This window comes from Pogoniulus pusillus, chromosome 35 (assembly GCF_015220805.1).
Source record: "Pogoniulus pusillus isolate bPogPus1 chromosome 35, bPogPus1.pri, whole genome shotgun sequence".
NCBI classification, from domain to species: Eukaryota; Metazoa; Chordata; class Aves; order Piciformes; family Lybiidae; genus Pogoniulus; species Pogoniulus pusillus.
Genome location: NC_087298.1, coordinates 8741639 through 8757633, shown reverse-complemented (window position 1 = coordinate 8757633; position 15995 = coordinate 8741639). Strand labels below are relative to the sequence as shown.

Sequence of the window (15995 nt, the reverse complement as noted above, 5' to 3'; positions counted from 1 at the left end):
TGAATCCACTGCTAGAAAAATAACAAAATCTATGAAGGCAGCAGACAGAGGCTCAATAACAACATTTTTATTAGGCACAATTTTGTTGCACTGCTGAATCAGAGAGATCCAATTTCTCATGACTTATACATGTATTTTTTGTGGCCTTTGCCAATGTCTAACAGAACTGGTTTGCTATTTTCTTTCATCTCTGAAGCGATATAAGTAGTACAGGGATTTCAGGGTCGATACATCATAAAGACCAAACAGACTGCCCAAACAGTGTTCCATACCAATTCTACCCATTACCAGAGATCTTTTTGTAAGGCTTGAGAGTATAATATAGATGCATATAGAAACAAAACACTGATTTTGCTTGTTACTATGTTGTTCAAAATACAACTATAGCAGGACTCCCTAAAATAAAGTCTGGACTTTTATTTAATTGGACACTTAATTTTTTTTGTGTCCACACAGAAGTCTAACAGCAAAACAGGAGGTGAAGAAATTATGTTAAAGAGATAGAGGTTTTGTTCAGGTTTTTTTTTCAAGAGTATCTCTACTCTGGGGTTATCTACAGTCATTGCTTGCAGCCTAGACTTGTAATTAAAACTTTAAGTTAGCCAAAGAAATTCATTCTCTGACTTACAAGCTGGGTTTCATTATCAGCTCTCTTCCCCTCCTTTCAGAAAAGTGCAAACTTTTAATAAACATTATAAAATAAAGTAACATAAATGGATAAAAGCACTAAGCTCATGTAGACTGCAATTAACTAAGTGTAACCTAACCTTACTAAGTAAAAGCATCCAAAATCTATTTTACTCAGCTTGCCAGAATAACAGTACTTAAGGTAATGGCCAGGAGACTGCAGGATCATGGCATCTGTCACCACTGAAAACTAGGTACAGAACTCAGCAGTCCTGGCACCATGTTGCTATCTGTGCATATTCCCATTCACTACAAGGTAGTAAAAGCAGGGTTTGAGTTGTCCACATATATCAATGATAAGACTGAGGAGGGAGGAGAAGGACACGACAGACACCACCCAAAACAGTGGGTTGAAATCAAAGCCTGTGAATAGCAACCAGGCAAAAACCCCACCCAGGTACAACCCTTAAGTGGGCAAAACACCGAAGGCTGAAGCGATAGTTCAGTCATAGCCTCTCCAAAGCAGCACACACCCAGACAGAGGACTTTTATTTTCTATTAAAAAATAGAGCAATCTAACTACTTACTTACAAAGAACAAAACAGGTTTCCTATTAATTTACTTTGATGTATGCAGAGAAAAAATGCAGAGCATGAAGAAACTCTAAATCAGGTTAGAATTTTTAGTTAAGAACTTGAAGGCTCAGCTTTCCTATATATTAAACTACTACTAAATACAGTGAATTATTTGTTGTTAATGTCTGTATACTCCACAGAAGAAAATTCCTATTAACACTAGTTCAAAGCAGGCACTACCAACCTGTGCTTTTTTAATGTTCCAAACTTTCATCCCAGATAAAGTGAGAATGGGATATCCATCCTTATTCATCTGCAAATACTTCTTCACAAACAGCAGCTACTGAGTGTTTTAGAACAACAACAAAAATACATTAATCTTTCTAATTAAAATATTTAATAATTTGCATAGGTTATTAAAGAATTTCTGTAAGCTCAAGCTTTCGTTGAGCTGAATTGCTCCAACTTGGCTCAGTAACACAAGCAAAATGCTCTCTGGTTCATGCAGAAAGGCAGCAAAGACAACTCAGGAAAAGTGGGCTGATTTAGCTCAGTAGAAGTGCAGCTCTCTGAGGCTACCAGAATCAGCACAAGAATTCAAAGGGAATTACAAAGATAATGAGATAAAAGATTAAAGGGCAAGAATATTATTCCTTCAATGAAAAAGGCTACAAGGGGGAAGCAGCTTCCAATTGCTTCCACCACCCTTCCTCTCCATCACCAGAAAACAACAGGCATTTCCGGTTAATGTTGCACTGTCTCAGGGAGAAATGAGGTTGATTCACCTTTACATCTACTATTTGCTTCTTTAGAAAGTCCCACAGATGGTATTCCAAAAGACACGTCAGCCTTAGTATGCACTTTTACAGAAAGGTCTGAATCAAAACTAATATTTGGGTGTTTCAACAGGGCAGGATGATCAAAGGATATTAAGCATAAATTTTCACTGTAAATCAGTTAAGAATACCTCATCTCAGTTCATCATCTATCTGCTCAGTGGCTGTTCATGAAGATTACCTTGTTTTGCATAATTTTTCTATCTTAAAACTAATCAAATTTTGTATCCTGCTTCCCACATCCCATTTTGTGCCTGTTCTCATCACCGGATACAGGTAGTAACAACATAGCTCCCTGGTACCTCTTGCATCAAAAGTCCCATTTATGTCAGCTGAGCATTCAGGCTGTCAGATGGAGAATCCTACCATAGAATTAGCTGCAGACAATAAAACCCAGTAAGTGGAAAAACTTGTAAAGAAGTGAGTGCACAAGAAGCAGGTTCAGTAAATTTAATCCTATTATAGTGGGGTAATCAAAATATTTTTAGGAACAATAAAGTCACATTACAAAAAAACCCAAACAAACAACATAAAAACCAGCAACCAACTGAACCCCCAAAAAATTCAGTCAAAATTCTAAAATCAAAATGTATTCCCCACTCCAGTCCAAGTGTAAATATTTCTGTGTGGCTTTTAGCCAAATCAGTGACAAGGGAAAATTCTAGAACACAAGAACAGCATTATTTTTAAAGCAAACCTACAAGAAATACTCTTTTTTTTTCCCCTCCCAAAATAAGGGAAAGATTTGTGGAGCTAAGAGCAGCCTTTGGGATTTTTTCCTTTCCACTCGCAGGTATCACAACAGAAGTGTGTTACATTTCGGAGGCACATACACAAACAGTGGTACACAGGCCCTTAAAGCTGTTTGTCCCCTATGCATCAATGCCCTGCCAGTTGGCAAGCCTGAGCCAGGAAGCTGTCAATTCCAATCAAGTTTAGGCGATGCAGTCCTATTAAAGAAGTCTTGCTGGTTAAGGGGCGTCCACTGTTTCCAAAGCATGGGAAAAAAAAAGGGGGGAAAAAAAGGGGGAAAAAAAAAGGGCTCTGCTTTCCTTAGATTTGAGCTGGCAACTTTCACTGACTAGAGTTTTCAAGGAGCTATGAATGAGCTTAACAAAGGAGTTCTGTGGCTAGTTTCTGGCTGAAATCCATGTCAACAGTTTTTAAGGTCACAGGTCACACTAACTAACATTTATTCCCAGCAGACCCTGCTCTAAACACAAGCTGTAAGTAGTACAAATTTGGAATTTTTCTGTAATCCCTTGAGATATTCCTGATCCTTCCACATGTTTCTGCTCAATTAAAAACAATTCTCACTTTGCACCACAAGAGAGGCCCCTTCTCAGAAATCTTATTCTATCCTAAGAATAAATGGACAAAGACTGCAATCAAAGGAAAGGAAAGGGGGGAGGAGACGAACTCACAACAAATCACACCAAAAACCTCAAATAACTCCATCAGAATCACGTTCAGTTAGTTACATTTTCTGCCATCTGTCACAAACTATTATAGATTCATTTCTTTTTATCTTAGAAAAAGAGTAGTGCAGAGCTTAGCTATTTTGGCCAAGAGGGATTTCCACACAAATGTTTCTGCATTTCACTTCAGAAGAATGATTTTCATTTTGGGTACAAAAGCTGAATACCCACTGAAAACTTCAAATCAAGTAATACCGAAATCAGAGTCGCACATGGTTGTAGCACCTCCTTAAATCAGTAACTATGCCCAGTAAGTTTGTGAACCAAAGCAAAACTACACAAAGTTGTTTGGTTTTGGTTGAATAAAATTTGGAGCAAGACAAAAATCTTTGACGTGTATTATTACTGCTCCTTCAAGCAGTTAGAAATAGGTGCTATAGCTCACAATTTAACAGACAGAACAGAAATATTACTGGTTAATAATAAAAAAAAAATTGCAAGGCACCTATTACATGGTTACAGGAATGAGAGAGTGCTTGTCCACCATGTCTTATTACTTCAATTAAGCAGGCATAAATTCCAGGGCCTTCAGGGCAATACAGCCTGTCCAGCAGCACACACTTCTCCAGTGCTGTCAAAGCAATAACTACCAACAGCTCATTCCTCTTCCAATGACCACGTTCTTTTCCAGAAAATTTCTACTCTTGCGGTTTCTATCTTTTTTTTGATACAAAGGCAAAAAACCATGATTGTGTATGGTCTGGCAGCATTTACCCAACATCTCCCAAACTTGTTCTTATGATATCTAGGAAAAAAGACATGTTGCAGATTAAATATGGCATTAAAACGGCCAAAATCACAATTGTGGAGAAACTGCAGTTACTTAGGCAATGTAACAAGTGCAGTGACATCTACCCACCAGGACCTTCGAGTCTGAGTCCTACCGAAGTGAAGAACTCTAACAGACATGCTGCCCAGCTTTAAAACTTAAAAAAGAGTAAATCATCATATTTTACAAGCTTAGTGACATCCTGGAAAATCTATTCAAATACACTTAAATCAGTGAAGAATCAAGCAATTTGTAACTTTTAATACTCTACGACACGCTAGTAATCCAGACCAGATTAAAAATGGAGGTTTTATACAACCTACTAAGTCCCTTCAAACATACTAAATTCAGTTTTGGTAGGATTGCTATAACATGCTGCAGAAGTGCAGAAGCTTGAGGGTGTTTTGTGTTGGTTTTTCTAAGCACATTTTTATTTCAGAGTGGTTTTTGTTCCATTTTTCACTATACTGGCCTCAGAATCTTAATTCAAAAATAAGAGACCATGAGGCAAACAAAGTAACAGCAAGAATGTTACTTCAAAACCACTCCACCAAATGGTTTTGCAGACCACAAGTACTGTGCTTGGTCTTATGCATACTACTACAAAAGTTCAGTTGAACTGATACAAATATATTACTTCTCTGTGAAAATACTGCATTATTTTCTTAACTCCAATGTGCATTGCTACAAGAGAAATAGACATCTAATGCTAAGATCAACTGAGAGAACACATCTGTGATCTACCTATACAGAAAAGAAATCATTACCTTGACATTCACATTTAGACCTGTTCATACATTTAAACAGGTTACCATGCATTCAACATCATCACTATTTTTTTTCCTTTAAAAGCAGTGTGTTTCATAAATAAAACTTATTTTAAGATTCAGATTCTCAAAACACAGAGGAAACAGACACTTGATGAAATGACCAGAGCCTATTTGGTTATAACCTGAAGAATTCTTCAAGCATCAGTAACTAGTTCTTCACATTGAATTCTGGAAATATTTCAGAAGACAATAGATAAAATTATTTTTTAAACATAATCTTGTTACTTTTATTATATAAACAAGCTGCAATAAGGGTATCAAAAGAAAGCATTTAGACTGAGCTAACAACATTTTTTACATTCCTAAAGCATAACTTTTCCCTCCTTCATGACTGAACCAAAAGACAGGGCTGTCAGGAGGCTGAGATTCTACAACATGTAAGAGTCAGGACAAAACCCCCAGCTACAATGATAACTGATATGCACTTCTAAATCATGTCTTCATACAAGAACTTGATATCTTTTTCTCAAGAGGGGGTGGGGAGAAGAGAGGCCAGGAATTTCATGTTTCAATGTCTCCATAGAATTTAGGATTCCACATGTTCAGCAGTTTCTTCACAGCTTTATATACCCCATCTTCATTTTCTTCACCCATCTTCAGACCATTAGACACAGTACAAGCATGATACTTAGAGTTAAATTTCAGCTGTGAGATCTGTAACTGTGTCCTATGAGCAGACCACATACAAAAACATTTGTCCATTTTTGCTTTGAGAAATCAGACAGTAGAGTAAAACACCCTGCTCCTTTTGGTACCTCTGCTGAGACTAATACAAACTGGTTTAGGCATTACTTTCCCATCAGCAGAATGCTGAAACTCATCATCGCCTGTGCCTCTGAAGAGTTCTAGTCACAGGAGTTAGCCAAAAAGAAAGATACAGCTGAGCCACTGAACAAACATCCAGAGCGTAATCAACAAACCACCTTGGGAGAATTCAGTAAACCCGGAGTTGATGGAAATATGAAAAGATGAGTAAGCTAGTAAGGAGATCTGTCACTGAAACAATGAGGAGATGAACACTAAGGCCCTCAGCATGCAAAATTCCTAAGAATCAGAAGGCATTTATATCCTTTCCAAATACAAGAAAGTAGAAATCTATACTGTTATTTTACTTTTCATCACTGAGATTATAAGACTGCAGCCCCTCACTGAATTCACAAGTAGCTATACTGTTCACCTTCTAGAGCTCATGAAACAAAACTCCAGAAACAAACATAAAAAATCAGCTTCTTAATACATATCCAATAGGATTTGTTTCATTTCAGCCAAAAACCTTATGTCCTTAAATGAAGTCTTACAAGAAAAAAAGTCGTTTGGCATGGAATATTTTTTAGGGTATTAAAATTACCAAATTACAACTTAAAATTTGACAACTTGGACATCAGCTCTCAAGTTACTCTACATTCATCATTCAGAAAAGAAAATCATTTAGAAGCATATTTTAGTTTAGTAACATCTTGCATTGCAAAAGGCAGTCCAGAATTCCAAGTTACCCAGGAGATTTTGATGTGTGGTACGTGACCTTGTGGGGTTTTTTCAATTCACTTCACCACTCAGGACCTCAAAACCCTACCAGCCAATGTGTGACCCCTGTTTTGTGCCTTTGTCTGCCCTCTGCTGACTGAAATGCAGAAAAGAGTCATCTGTGCATAAGAGCACTCTACAGCTTGGTGGTACAGACAATGTTTGATCACTGTAGTTTTATGATTAGCTACAAATGAAGTGGAGAAAAAAGGAAACGGAGTAAGAGAGACAGAGTCACCGGTTCTACATGAAAAGGAAATCACAGAACAGCTAGAAGATGTAGTTTTTAAACTTAATCAAAGATTTTCATAAATCTGTGATGCTAACTAACCACAGCAGGAATGAAACTATGAAAACTATCTTGAAAGTGGATTTCTAAACAGTACTGGTTAAAACAGCCAAAAGAGTTACTCTGTAAAATGGAACTGCCTTTCTGATGGCCACAGGAGCCATATCCATGTGGATAACTTCAGCGCCTTTACTGTACTTTCTATCACACGAAAAAGTCTCTGGGTCACTTTAAAACTCAAAGTCCAGACCTTGACTTCTGGCCTTCTGAGTACTGTCTCAGCTTTAAACTTTGCTTCCAGACCTCTGCAGACATTTTTTTAAAAGCACTGACTGAGTGAAAAGAATTTCCTTTTTCTCCTGTTCCTCTTCAATAATGAACCTAAACATGTGACGATTTTCCACCTCCAAATCATTTGACCATGACCAGACAGACAAAATCTCTGACTGACAAATGGGCAAAAATCGTCTCCACTACTAAGCAGTATCACTTAATTTTATGCCATCACTGAGGACAGCAAGGAATACTTGAAGCTTGCTACCATCCGACTTGTAATCTAAAAACCAAACAAACATTCTTTTAATCCCCATTTGTTTTTCCCTATCATTCTTACATTCTTCAGCATGTCCTGACCCACCCAGTTGCCACACAGCATCCTTTAATTCAGAAAGGACACAGAGAAGATTCACATCCACACTGTGTGCTGCAGTCCTGGGAACAGAGCATACCGCTGCTTTACATTCTTTATTATCCTCTACCATTTGCACTCCCCTTGCATTAATGATAAACTTTCATTTTCTCATTAGTTCATTTCTCATTAGGAGAAAGAAACAATAGAAATGAAGCTAAGAGAGTCCCAGTTAACTGAAACTAGAACTCCCCCCTTTTTTTTTTTTGGTTATGAGTTGAAGCAGAAGGCATTTAACTACAACAGAACTCCTCCATTTCTTCTGGGCATTCACTCAACATAAGGGAGCTGACAGCAAGGAACTCTTATCCAGGAGAGATCAAGAAGGGACTCCTCATTCAGATTTTCTTTTTAAACTGTTTCCCCTTTAATTTGTCATTAATCAGGAAAAGTTACCTTATGTAACCAGACACTTCCCACATGAGTGAATCAGCACCCCAGCTGACAGGGCAGCAGCTATGGAGAGAGCGCCAGGGAAACACCTTCCTGCCTCCAGCACACAGTCCATATTGCTGGACTGCCATAGCTAATAATAGTGAAAACATCTACTAGAGAAAAGAAAGGAAGGAAAACGCTCAGAAAACACCTGTCACCCAATTATTTAGTAATTTTGGTAGCTTTCACAACAATTTCTCCAAACGTTAAGTTTTTTCAGTGAAGGCCTAGTAAGCAGATCACTGCCATCAGTATAATGCTGAAGTACAAGTCAAGAAACATTTGGTATCTTCACTATCCTAGTGCCAGCACAAATGGCACAGGCATTCATTATAAATATGTACAGGGATCCCAAATCTACTCCCTGTCACTGCTGTACAAACCCAAAGGAATGAGAAGTGTCCTTGAATTTAGTAGGTTCTGCTTTATTTCACAACAGAGGGGTCACACAGCCATTTGATCATGTGTAACACACAGTACTTACAGGGAAAAGACAGGTTCTTGCTCTTACACTGGCTACTCTCACATGAAAAGCAAGCTAGAGATGACCAAGGCAGATATCAACAATGGCTCACAGAGGAAGGTGTCCTCAATTGTTATTGCTTGAGCTTCAGTCACCCTCCTGGCTGTTCACACAGTTAACTCTGCCTTTACCTGGGCCATTGCTCCTGAACTTGCAAAAAGCAGAGAGCAGAAGACAGACCATTCTAAAACTTGTTTAAAACAAGACAGGCTGAATGCCATTTGGAAACCTGCAATCCATCAAAGTTCCTAGTGGAAGTAAGTGTATTGACAGATACTAAAATTGATTTTACTTGCACCATTTCTTGCAGCCAATGTTAACAGACAATTACAGACTATACTTCAACACATCCATGGGAGGTCATAAAAAAATAATCTGATAAGAGTCTCTTGCTTGCTTTGTATCAAATGCATTACTTTCAACTTCCACTAACAGTCTTTATTATGACAAACTTCACAAACCCTTCAGTGGGACAGACTAAAACACATACACACAAACTTTTAGGACTTAGAGAGCACCAGTGACATTCTCTCTGTTACCAACAGATGCTTTGTTAATAAAACTTGCATATACAAATGTCCACAAAATGTCTTAACAAGATCAGTTGTGACAGCTAAAGATAACAGCTGCCATCATGCTATGTCATATCAAATTACTGCAAAGAGACCTTTTTTTTTCCCACATTGTTAACTTAAGAACATTGACTACAAACAAATATAGTTATCTATAGAGGAACTCAAAGTGCAAGATATTTTGCATCACTTCTGCTGAAGAGCAGTGACTTTGAGGACCAGATAGGAAAATTCTGAACAGCTGGAAATTATAATTGCAGCGTAGCACGGAAAGTCAAACACTGTTCCCTAGAGTCAGCCAAAAGCCAAACCACAGACCTACCTTAAGATACAGAAGCAGCTCTTGGCCCCAGAAGATAGGCGACAGAATCCAAACCTCTGTTTGCTGTCAATGTCTGTAAGCACAAATGTAAAGTTCTGCCCAACTTGGTTAACTGCATGGCTGAAAATAAAGAGAGAAGAGGAAAAAAATATTAATGCCGAGCTAACTCTGTGTCAAAAGTATCTAGTTTAGGTCGTTGAACCTGTAACACTTCCTCTTTCAGCAGAGTTTTTTTTTTGGGGAGATTAACTTTGAATATACACCCACTAGAAACCTAAATATCCTGGTTTCTTGGTGAGGGAGGAGTGATTTCTTTTTTTTTAGGCCTTTTTACCCATTTTTTAAGTGTGGGAGGATACTAAAAATGCATTTATCTTTAAATGAAAACGGTTATGACTATCAGCCATCTTCAGTGCAGTACACACTGTACAAACCAAATCCATGTTCTCTCACATAACCCAAAATATTTCTTTATTACTCTCCATTTAAGAATTGGTTTAGTCCAAGAGCAAGACAATGTTTAATAACATGCTAAGCTTCTTCAACACTTGGATACTAACTTAGAGAAACTTTAGTATCCATATACCAATTCTGCATGTATGCCAGATACATAATTCCAAACTGTTCAGTAACTGGAACCAAGCCAGGTGACTCTCCTTTACACTGGCAGCCAGGCAACCAGTTAAAAGAAAGACCAGAATAGTGTGCATAGGAAAAAAAGAGAAATGAGAATCAAAAATACACTGTGCTCAAGCCAGCCGTGACTATAAAAATCATTTGGTAAGACGTCTACATGGTCTTTTGAAATTAAGAGCAATCTGCCTCATCTGCAGGATCTTAACAGCTCTGAGAACAGCACAAGTGAACTAATAATACTCTTAGACGGCCAGCTCCCACTCACACCACAGTGGAAAGTACCACTACAGGAAAAGTTGTCCAAACTATAAAAACACGGTTTTGGAAAACAAAACAAACCACCATAACCAACAACAACCACCACCAAAAGAAACAGCACAAAACCCAAGAACCAGACCATCCAAACAAACAAACAATTCCCAACCCCAAACATTTTGAAAGTTGTGTCTTTAAAAATACTCTGGTTAACACCTGCATTTTACCACTGATGGGTTATGCTCAAAATAGTACCAAAATATGATGCTTTACATTTGAAGCCCAGCACTTTCTGAATGCTAATCATTAACAAAAACTACGTACTTGAGATATTAGCACATTTGTCTAAAACTAACAAAGATCTTCTGTACAGCAATGGCAGATCCCATATAAAACACAACCAACTCACCTCCCAGTTTGCAGAGATACAGTTTTACTGTTTAACAGAAATTATGACACTGAGTGGTGAAGCTGGGGCTAATGTAATTCTTAAAGGGTTTGTCACCCAATTTCAGATCAGTTTGAGACCCTCATAATGACAGGAATTTAACACTTATTTCATGTCACGTTCTAGTTTATGTCAGGATTACTGAGAACTGACTGGTGTTTCCACCGGCAGCAGCTTTACAAGTCAGTTCTGTGGCATCACCAAAATATCCCATCAAATTCAAGGCCACTTAACAGTCAGAAGCCTTAAAAGCAGGTACTCACTTCTATGATGCCATATATAGCACAATAAGCCTATTCTGTGGGAGGAAGTTCTTCAGAGAGAGAGTGATTTCCCATTGGAATGGGCTGCCCAGGGAGGTGGTGGAGGCACCATCCCTGGAGGTGTTCAAGAAAAGACTGGATGAGGCACTTAGTGCCGTGGTCTGGTTGACTGGATAGGGCTGGGGGATAGGTTGGACTGGATGATCTTGGAGGTCTCTTTCATCCTGGTTGATTCTATTCTATTCTACACTTAGTGCCTACAGAAAAAGATGAAAATAGACTTTCAGAAATAGAAGTTGAATCTGAATTGCAAAGGTGTCACTGTCCACCTTAGAAAGAAGAATCCTTCAGTGGATTCCAAACCAGGAAGAAAAAACATGCAATGATGAAGACAAAAAAAGTGCTCCAAATTCACAGATGAACAGAGAGACAGATATTTAAAAGCATTTCATCATTCTGAGAATTCAAAGGTGTAAGTACTATCATCCTACTGAAATCTAAATGTCAACAGGGCAACCATTTCCATAAACCACACTGAGCTGCTGGGGATACCAAAAAATCCCTTACTGGTGGTGTGTTTTATCTGTAAAGCTTGGAAGTAATGTTACTATGGTGATTTTAGTAGGGTGTTTTAAAAGGGGATTATATGCTTAATTTTAACAAGGTTGAGAGCAGAGCGTGTGTGAGAAATAGCATTCTAGCTGACAAATTATGGAAGAGGGAGAAAAACAACATTTCATTTGCAGCAGGGAGAAGCTCGTTTATGGAACAATTGTGACAAGTCAGTAAGTTCCATCAAAGTGAACCTAAACATCCTTGTACTCATGCATTCTGCAGGAATTAAGTATGTCTGATGGGTCTTGCTCACTTGTCACTTCTCCAGATAAAAAGTACTTTACCTAAGATCTTAATATCAATACTTAAGATTCATAGTTCTATTTTCAAATGGGAAGAAGGTCTGTTTAGAGCCTAGCAGGATAGCAGCACCATAAATCATGGGCAAATAGAAGTTAGGGTTGGAGGGAAGGGGAGAAAGGAAGAGTGAATTCTTCAAAATCCCTCATGACCAGCTTTATCTGACTAACACAAATGATCCTGATACAAAATTTGCCTGAGGTGAAGTTTTTCACTCCTTCAGTTGAAGAATATCCTCTGCCTTGATCCTGCTTTCATAGGAGTAGAAAATTCACGGTCCACTGCCATAGCAATTTGTCCCTAGTGGTTTTGGAACACCCGCAACAATAGATATAAGAATCAATACAAAAATGAAGAGTTTATGTAAATGAGTGGCAAAAACTTCAGCACAGCAAAAAAATCATGCAGAAGATATCCACCTGACTCAAACTCTTGATGTGCTACCATCACCTGAAGTTGTTATGAGACAGAGGCAGTAACACATCTTCAGCTTTTGGCACCTGCTTCACGAATCATGTAGCCTTTTAACAGAGGCACATATATAGGTGAAGATTTAGGTCCTTTCTCATCACTTGTGGAAGAAATACTATTTTTTAACATCAAAGTCAGAAGAGCAAGCCTCAACTCAAGTTATCTGAAGAAGGAGCCAGTATTTCCACTGCTCTATTAAGAATAAACATTTAAAAACGTCTCAATACTGTGGCAAGATCCTAATACTAAAACTGTCACGGCTGACAAGGCCACTTAGTTACCTGGAAATAGCACCCAAGTATTTAGATTGTCTTTCCTGAAACCACTCCGTGTTTCTCTCTCTTTTTGTTCAGAATGGACAAAGCAGTATATATTTAAAAAACACTCTGAGGACTAAGAATTACAGTAACTGGAGACCTGACCCAACATCTCACTTCCCAGGCACATACAGAGAGATAAAATCCCACTAGAGAGTGCTAGTCAACTCTGTAAGATATGGCTGTGAGTACCTTTCTGACATAAAACTGAAACCAGTATTTATTTTAGAAGCAATTTCTTTTCATCTCAAAGTTGAAAAAATGTTTACTGAGAAGACAGAAAAATACTAAATCCTCATCTGAAGTAATTTCACTATGGGGCTACCTGCTCACTACTTTAAATAACTTTACTTTAAATGCTATACAAGGAATGTATAAATAAACACTCAGTAGTTGCTTAACAGTAAACAGAGAGGGAAAAGACCAATTAGTGCAAACTCATCACTAGTTGAGTTCCAGAAATAGCTTCTAAGAACCTGTATTCAATTAGTTCTAAACTCGGAAGTAGCTAAAGGCTGAAGGACATTTTTCACTTTAGATGCACTGTATCTTTCTCTTTATCATGGTCACATCACATTCATTTGCATCCAGTGATAAATGGCAGTTTTCTCCCCTACTGTAACTGCCAGGTTAATTCCCACACACATTTCAAAGGTAGCAAGCATTTGTTTATCTATACAACAAGCATTCATTTGTATATAAACTCCCACAGACTCACCTATGCACATGTGTATTTTAACATCAGGAAGAGAAGCAGCATAGACACCTCTTTCAACTGCCATGTCCTTAATTTTGGGGCATTCTCTACCTTCTGGAGAAATTCTTAATTTCACATAATTATGTATGCTGTTGGTTACAATCTCTCTTTTATGCTCACAATGGTTGGCTTGCAGTCTTTTCAGTGACAGTCTGTGATATTCAGTCAAACAAGCCAATCCAGAAATGGGAATCACTTTCCATTATGTTCTCATTTGCACCCCATATGGGTTTTCAATGCTCTTATCTTTCAAAATGTTATATTTCTGGGAGAAACCAAAAAACAACAAAACAAACACAACTCCTAGGTACAATAAGCCTACACATAGTAAGCATAAATATTTCTAGTAGAAACACATACATGAGAAAAATACAAATAAGGTTCTCCCTGCTCCCTCTCATTAGGAAAGGGAAAAGATGATCAGCCAAAAGTGATTCCAAATTAAAAGTAGTATTTATGGCTTTTAAAGGTCATCTGAGCCAACATGCCCCAGTTAAGTAGCTCATGTTGACAGGCCAGGATATTCAAATTCTCCTTTTATGTACAAATCAGGTACAGCGGAGGCACTGGTAATAATTGCTGTCTCCAGCAGTGCCTCACCAATGGCTCTCAACACTGATCTGCAGGAACCACCTGGAGGGTTGAAAGAACAGATCGTCTGCATGATCCATTCAAGCTTTCAGCTTCCTCCAAGCCCAGATTACTACATCAGAGGACAAAGTGTAGCAGTGATTCTATTATGAAGGCCCCTATCTGCAGAAAAGCATGGTGAGATTTCATCTCCATTCACAGAAACTAGTGAACAGCACTGCAAGACAACTAAGAAATCTCAGCTAGGCTATGGATGGGTGAAAAATATGAAAAATTAAATAAAAATTTCACAGCAGCTCCAACAAACAACAATGTTAGAAGTGGATGCTGATTTATGAAGAAAAAATCAATTTCTACTGTTAACATAACATTTCATTGAAATAAGAAACAAATTCTAGCAATTTAATCACAGTTAAGGTCAGTTCACTCCATCAATAAAACTATTCAGTGTGTTAGCTGACTTAAGTGATTTTAACCAATTAAGTGACGCTCATGGATGCAAGCAGTGGTACATCCTTTCAAAATTCTAACATTTGTTCTTTTAAAGAAATCATTATAAAACCCCCTCATAGTAAAGGCAACACTGAAAACAAAAAAATGGTCTGGAGTTTTCTAAATTAAATAATCTCACTTCCTGTCAAATCCACTATAACTTAGATTTTTTTACCCTAAAAATAAGAAGTCACATTAAGCAGTGACCAAGACCAGCATTCTAGAAAGACCCAGGCCTTTACATGTAAAGCATGTAATTCATTGTTCTGCCCAAATTTTGGCAGTTGAGAAAAAGGATATGCAGGCACACAAAGCTTTGATAGCAATATGTATATCTGACAACGACTACCCAAGCATTTCTACATCCAAGCATTACACAGAAGTAAACCCAAATGTACTCTTATTTCTGCCACTGAACAGCTCCAACTTTTAAAACTTCTTTTTTTTTTTTTGATGGTGCCCATAAAAACCCCAGGAAAAAGTGATTCTAAGACTATAATTTGCACTTCAGTGCTTTAAATCACAGTCAAGCAGACAGAACATTAAGAATGGCATGGTTTTTATTTTCTACAGTGGTTTTATTGACAAGCTTATTTTCTTGTAAAGTTTGAAAAGCTAACACTACCTGTCCACATAGAAGGGGAAACAAAACTTGGTCAAAGTCTGCAGAACTTCCTGTGGAGAGAAAAAGAGATAATTTATACATCTGTTGGGACCAATAAATCTAATATTAACCACATCACACAATTTCACAACTTTGCCCTGAAGAAATAAGAGACAGATGAAGAAATATGGGCTTTATCAATTACATGGAAGGAGTACCAGGCAGTCAATCATGTGAAATAATAAACATGATCAAACTTCATTAAAAATGAAAAATTAATCAAGATTCACACATGGGCAGGCAGCAGGAGCCATCCAGCAATTCTCTGAAGAGTAGGAGGAGGTTGGGTTGTTGAGTGTTAACACCTCTCTAGGGACAATCTCTACCCTGACCATATGGATCATAGTGAATAACACCAAACCACATGGGTTTGGCCTGGCAGGACCACTTCTGCTGGCACAGCTTTTGACTGTTACCTAGGAACAGAGGTCTGGGGGATTAGAGAATACTTCCTAGCATCAGTGAGATAAATAACAAAAGATACAGCCAATAGGTCTCATAGCAGGAATGTTTATTGTTGCCTACTGCTGCTAGAAAGAAAATATGAGTGTTAAAAGACTCATTAAAATGAATACAAAATGTTTAACCTACAAACCAATTTTTAGAAGTTCCAAAACAGCACCACAAACACAGCAACTTTTAAATACAGCCTTTGCATGGCAGCAAATAAAAAGCATGAATATAGAAACTGAAAACATGATCAGCACAGACATTAATT

General features: G+C 37.8%; 1 protein-coding gene across 5 annotated transcripts in view; it reads right to left on the bottom strand.

The window, feature by feature from the left end:
* DENND1A (DENN domain containing 1A) overlaps positions 1–15995 on the bottom strand; it is a 197705-nt gene that overhangs the window by 132328 nt on the left and 49382 nt on the right. For all 5 annotated transcript variants that reach the window (XM_064171293.1, XM_064171294.1, XM_064171297.1 and 2 more), the window contains exons 4-5: positions 15239–15288; positions 9469–9588 (exon numbers count right to left, since the gene is read on the bottom strand). In XM_064171293.1, the coding sequence (XP_064027363.1) occupies positions 9469–9588; positions 15239–15288 (170 nt within the window). The remainder of the gene's footprint in view (positions 1–9468; positions 9589–15238; positions 15289–15995) is intronic.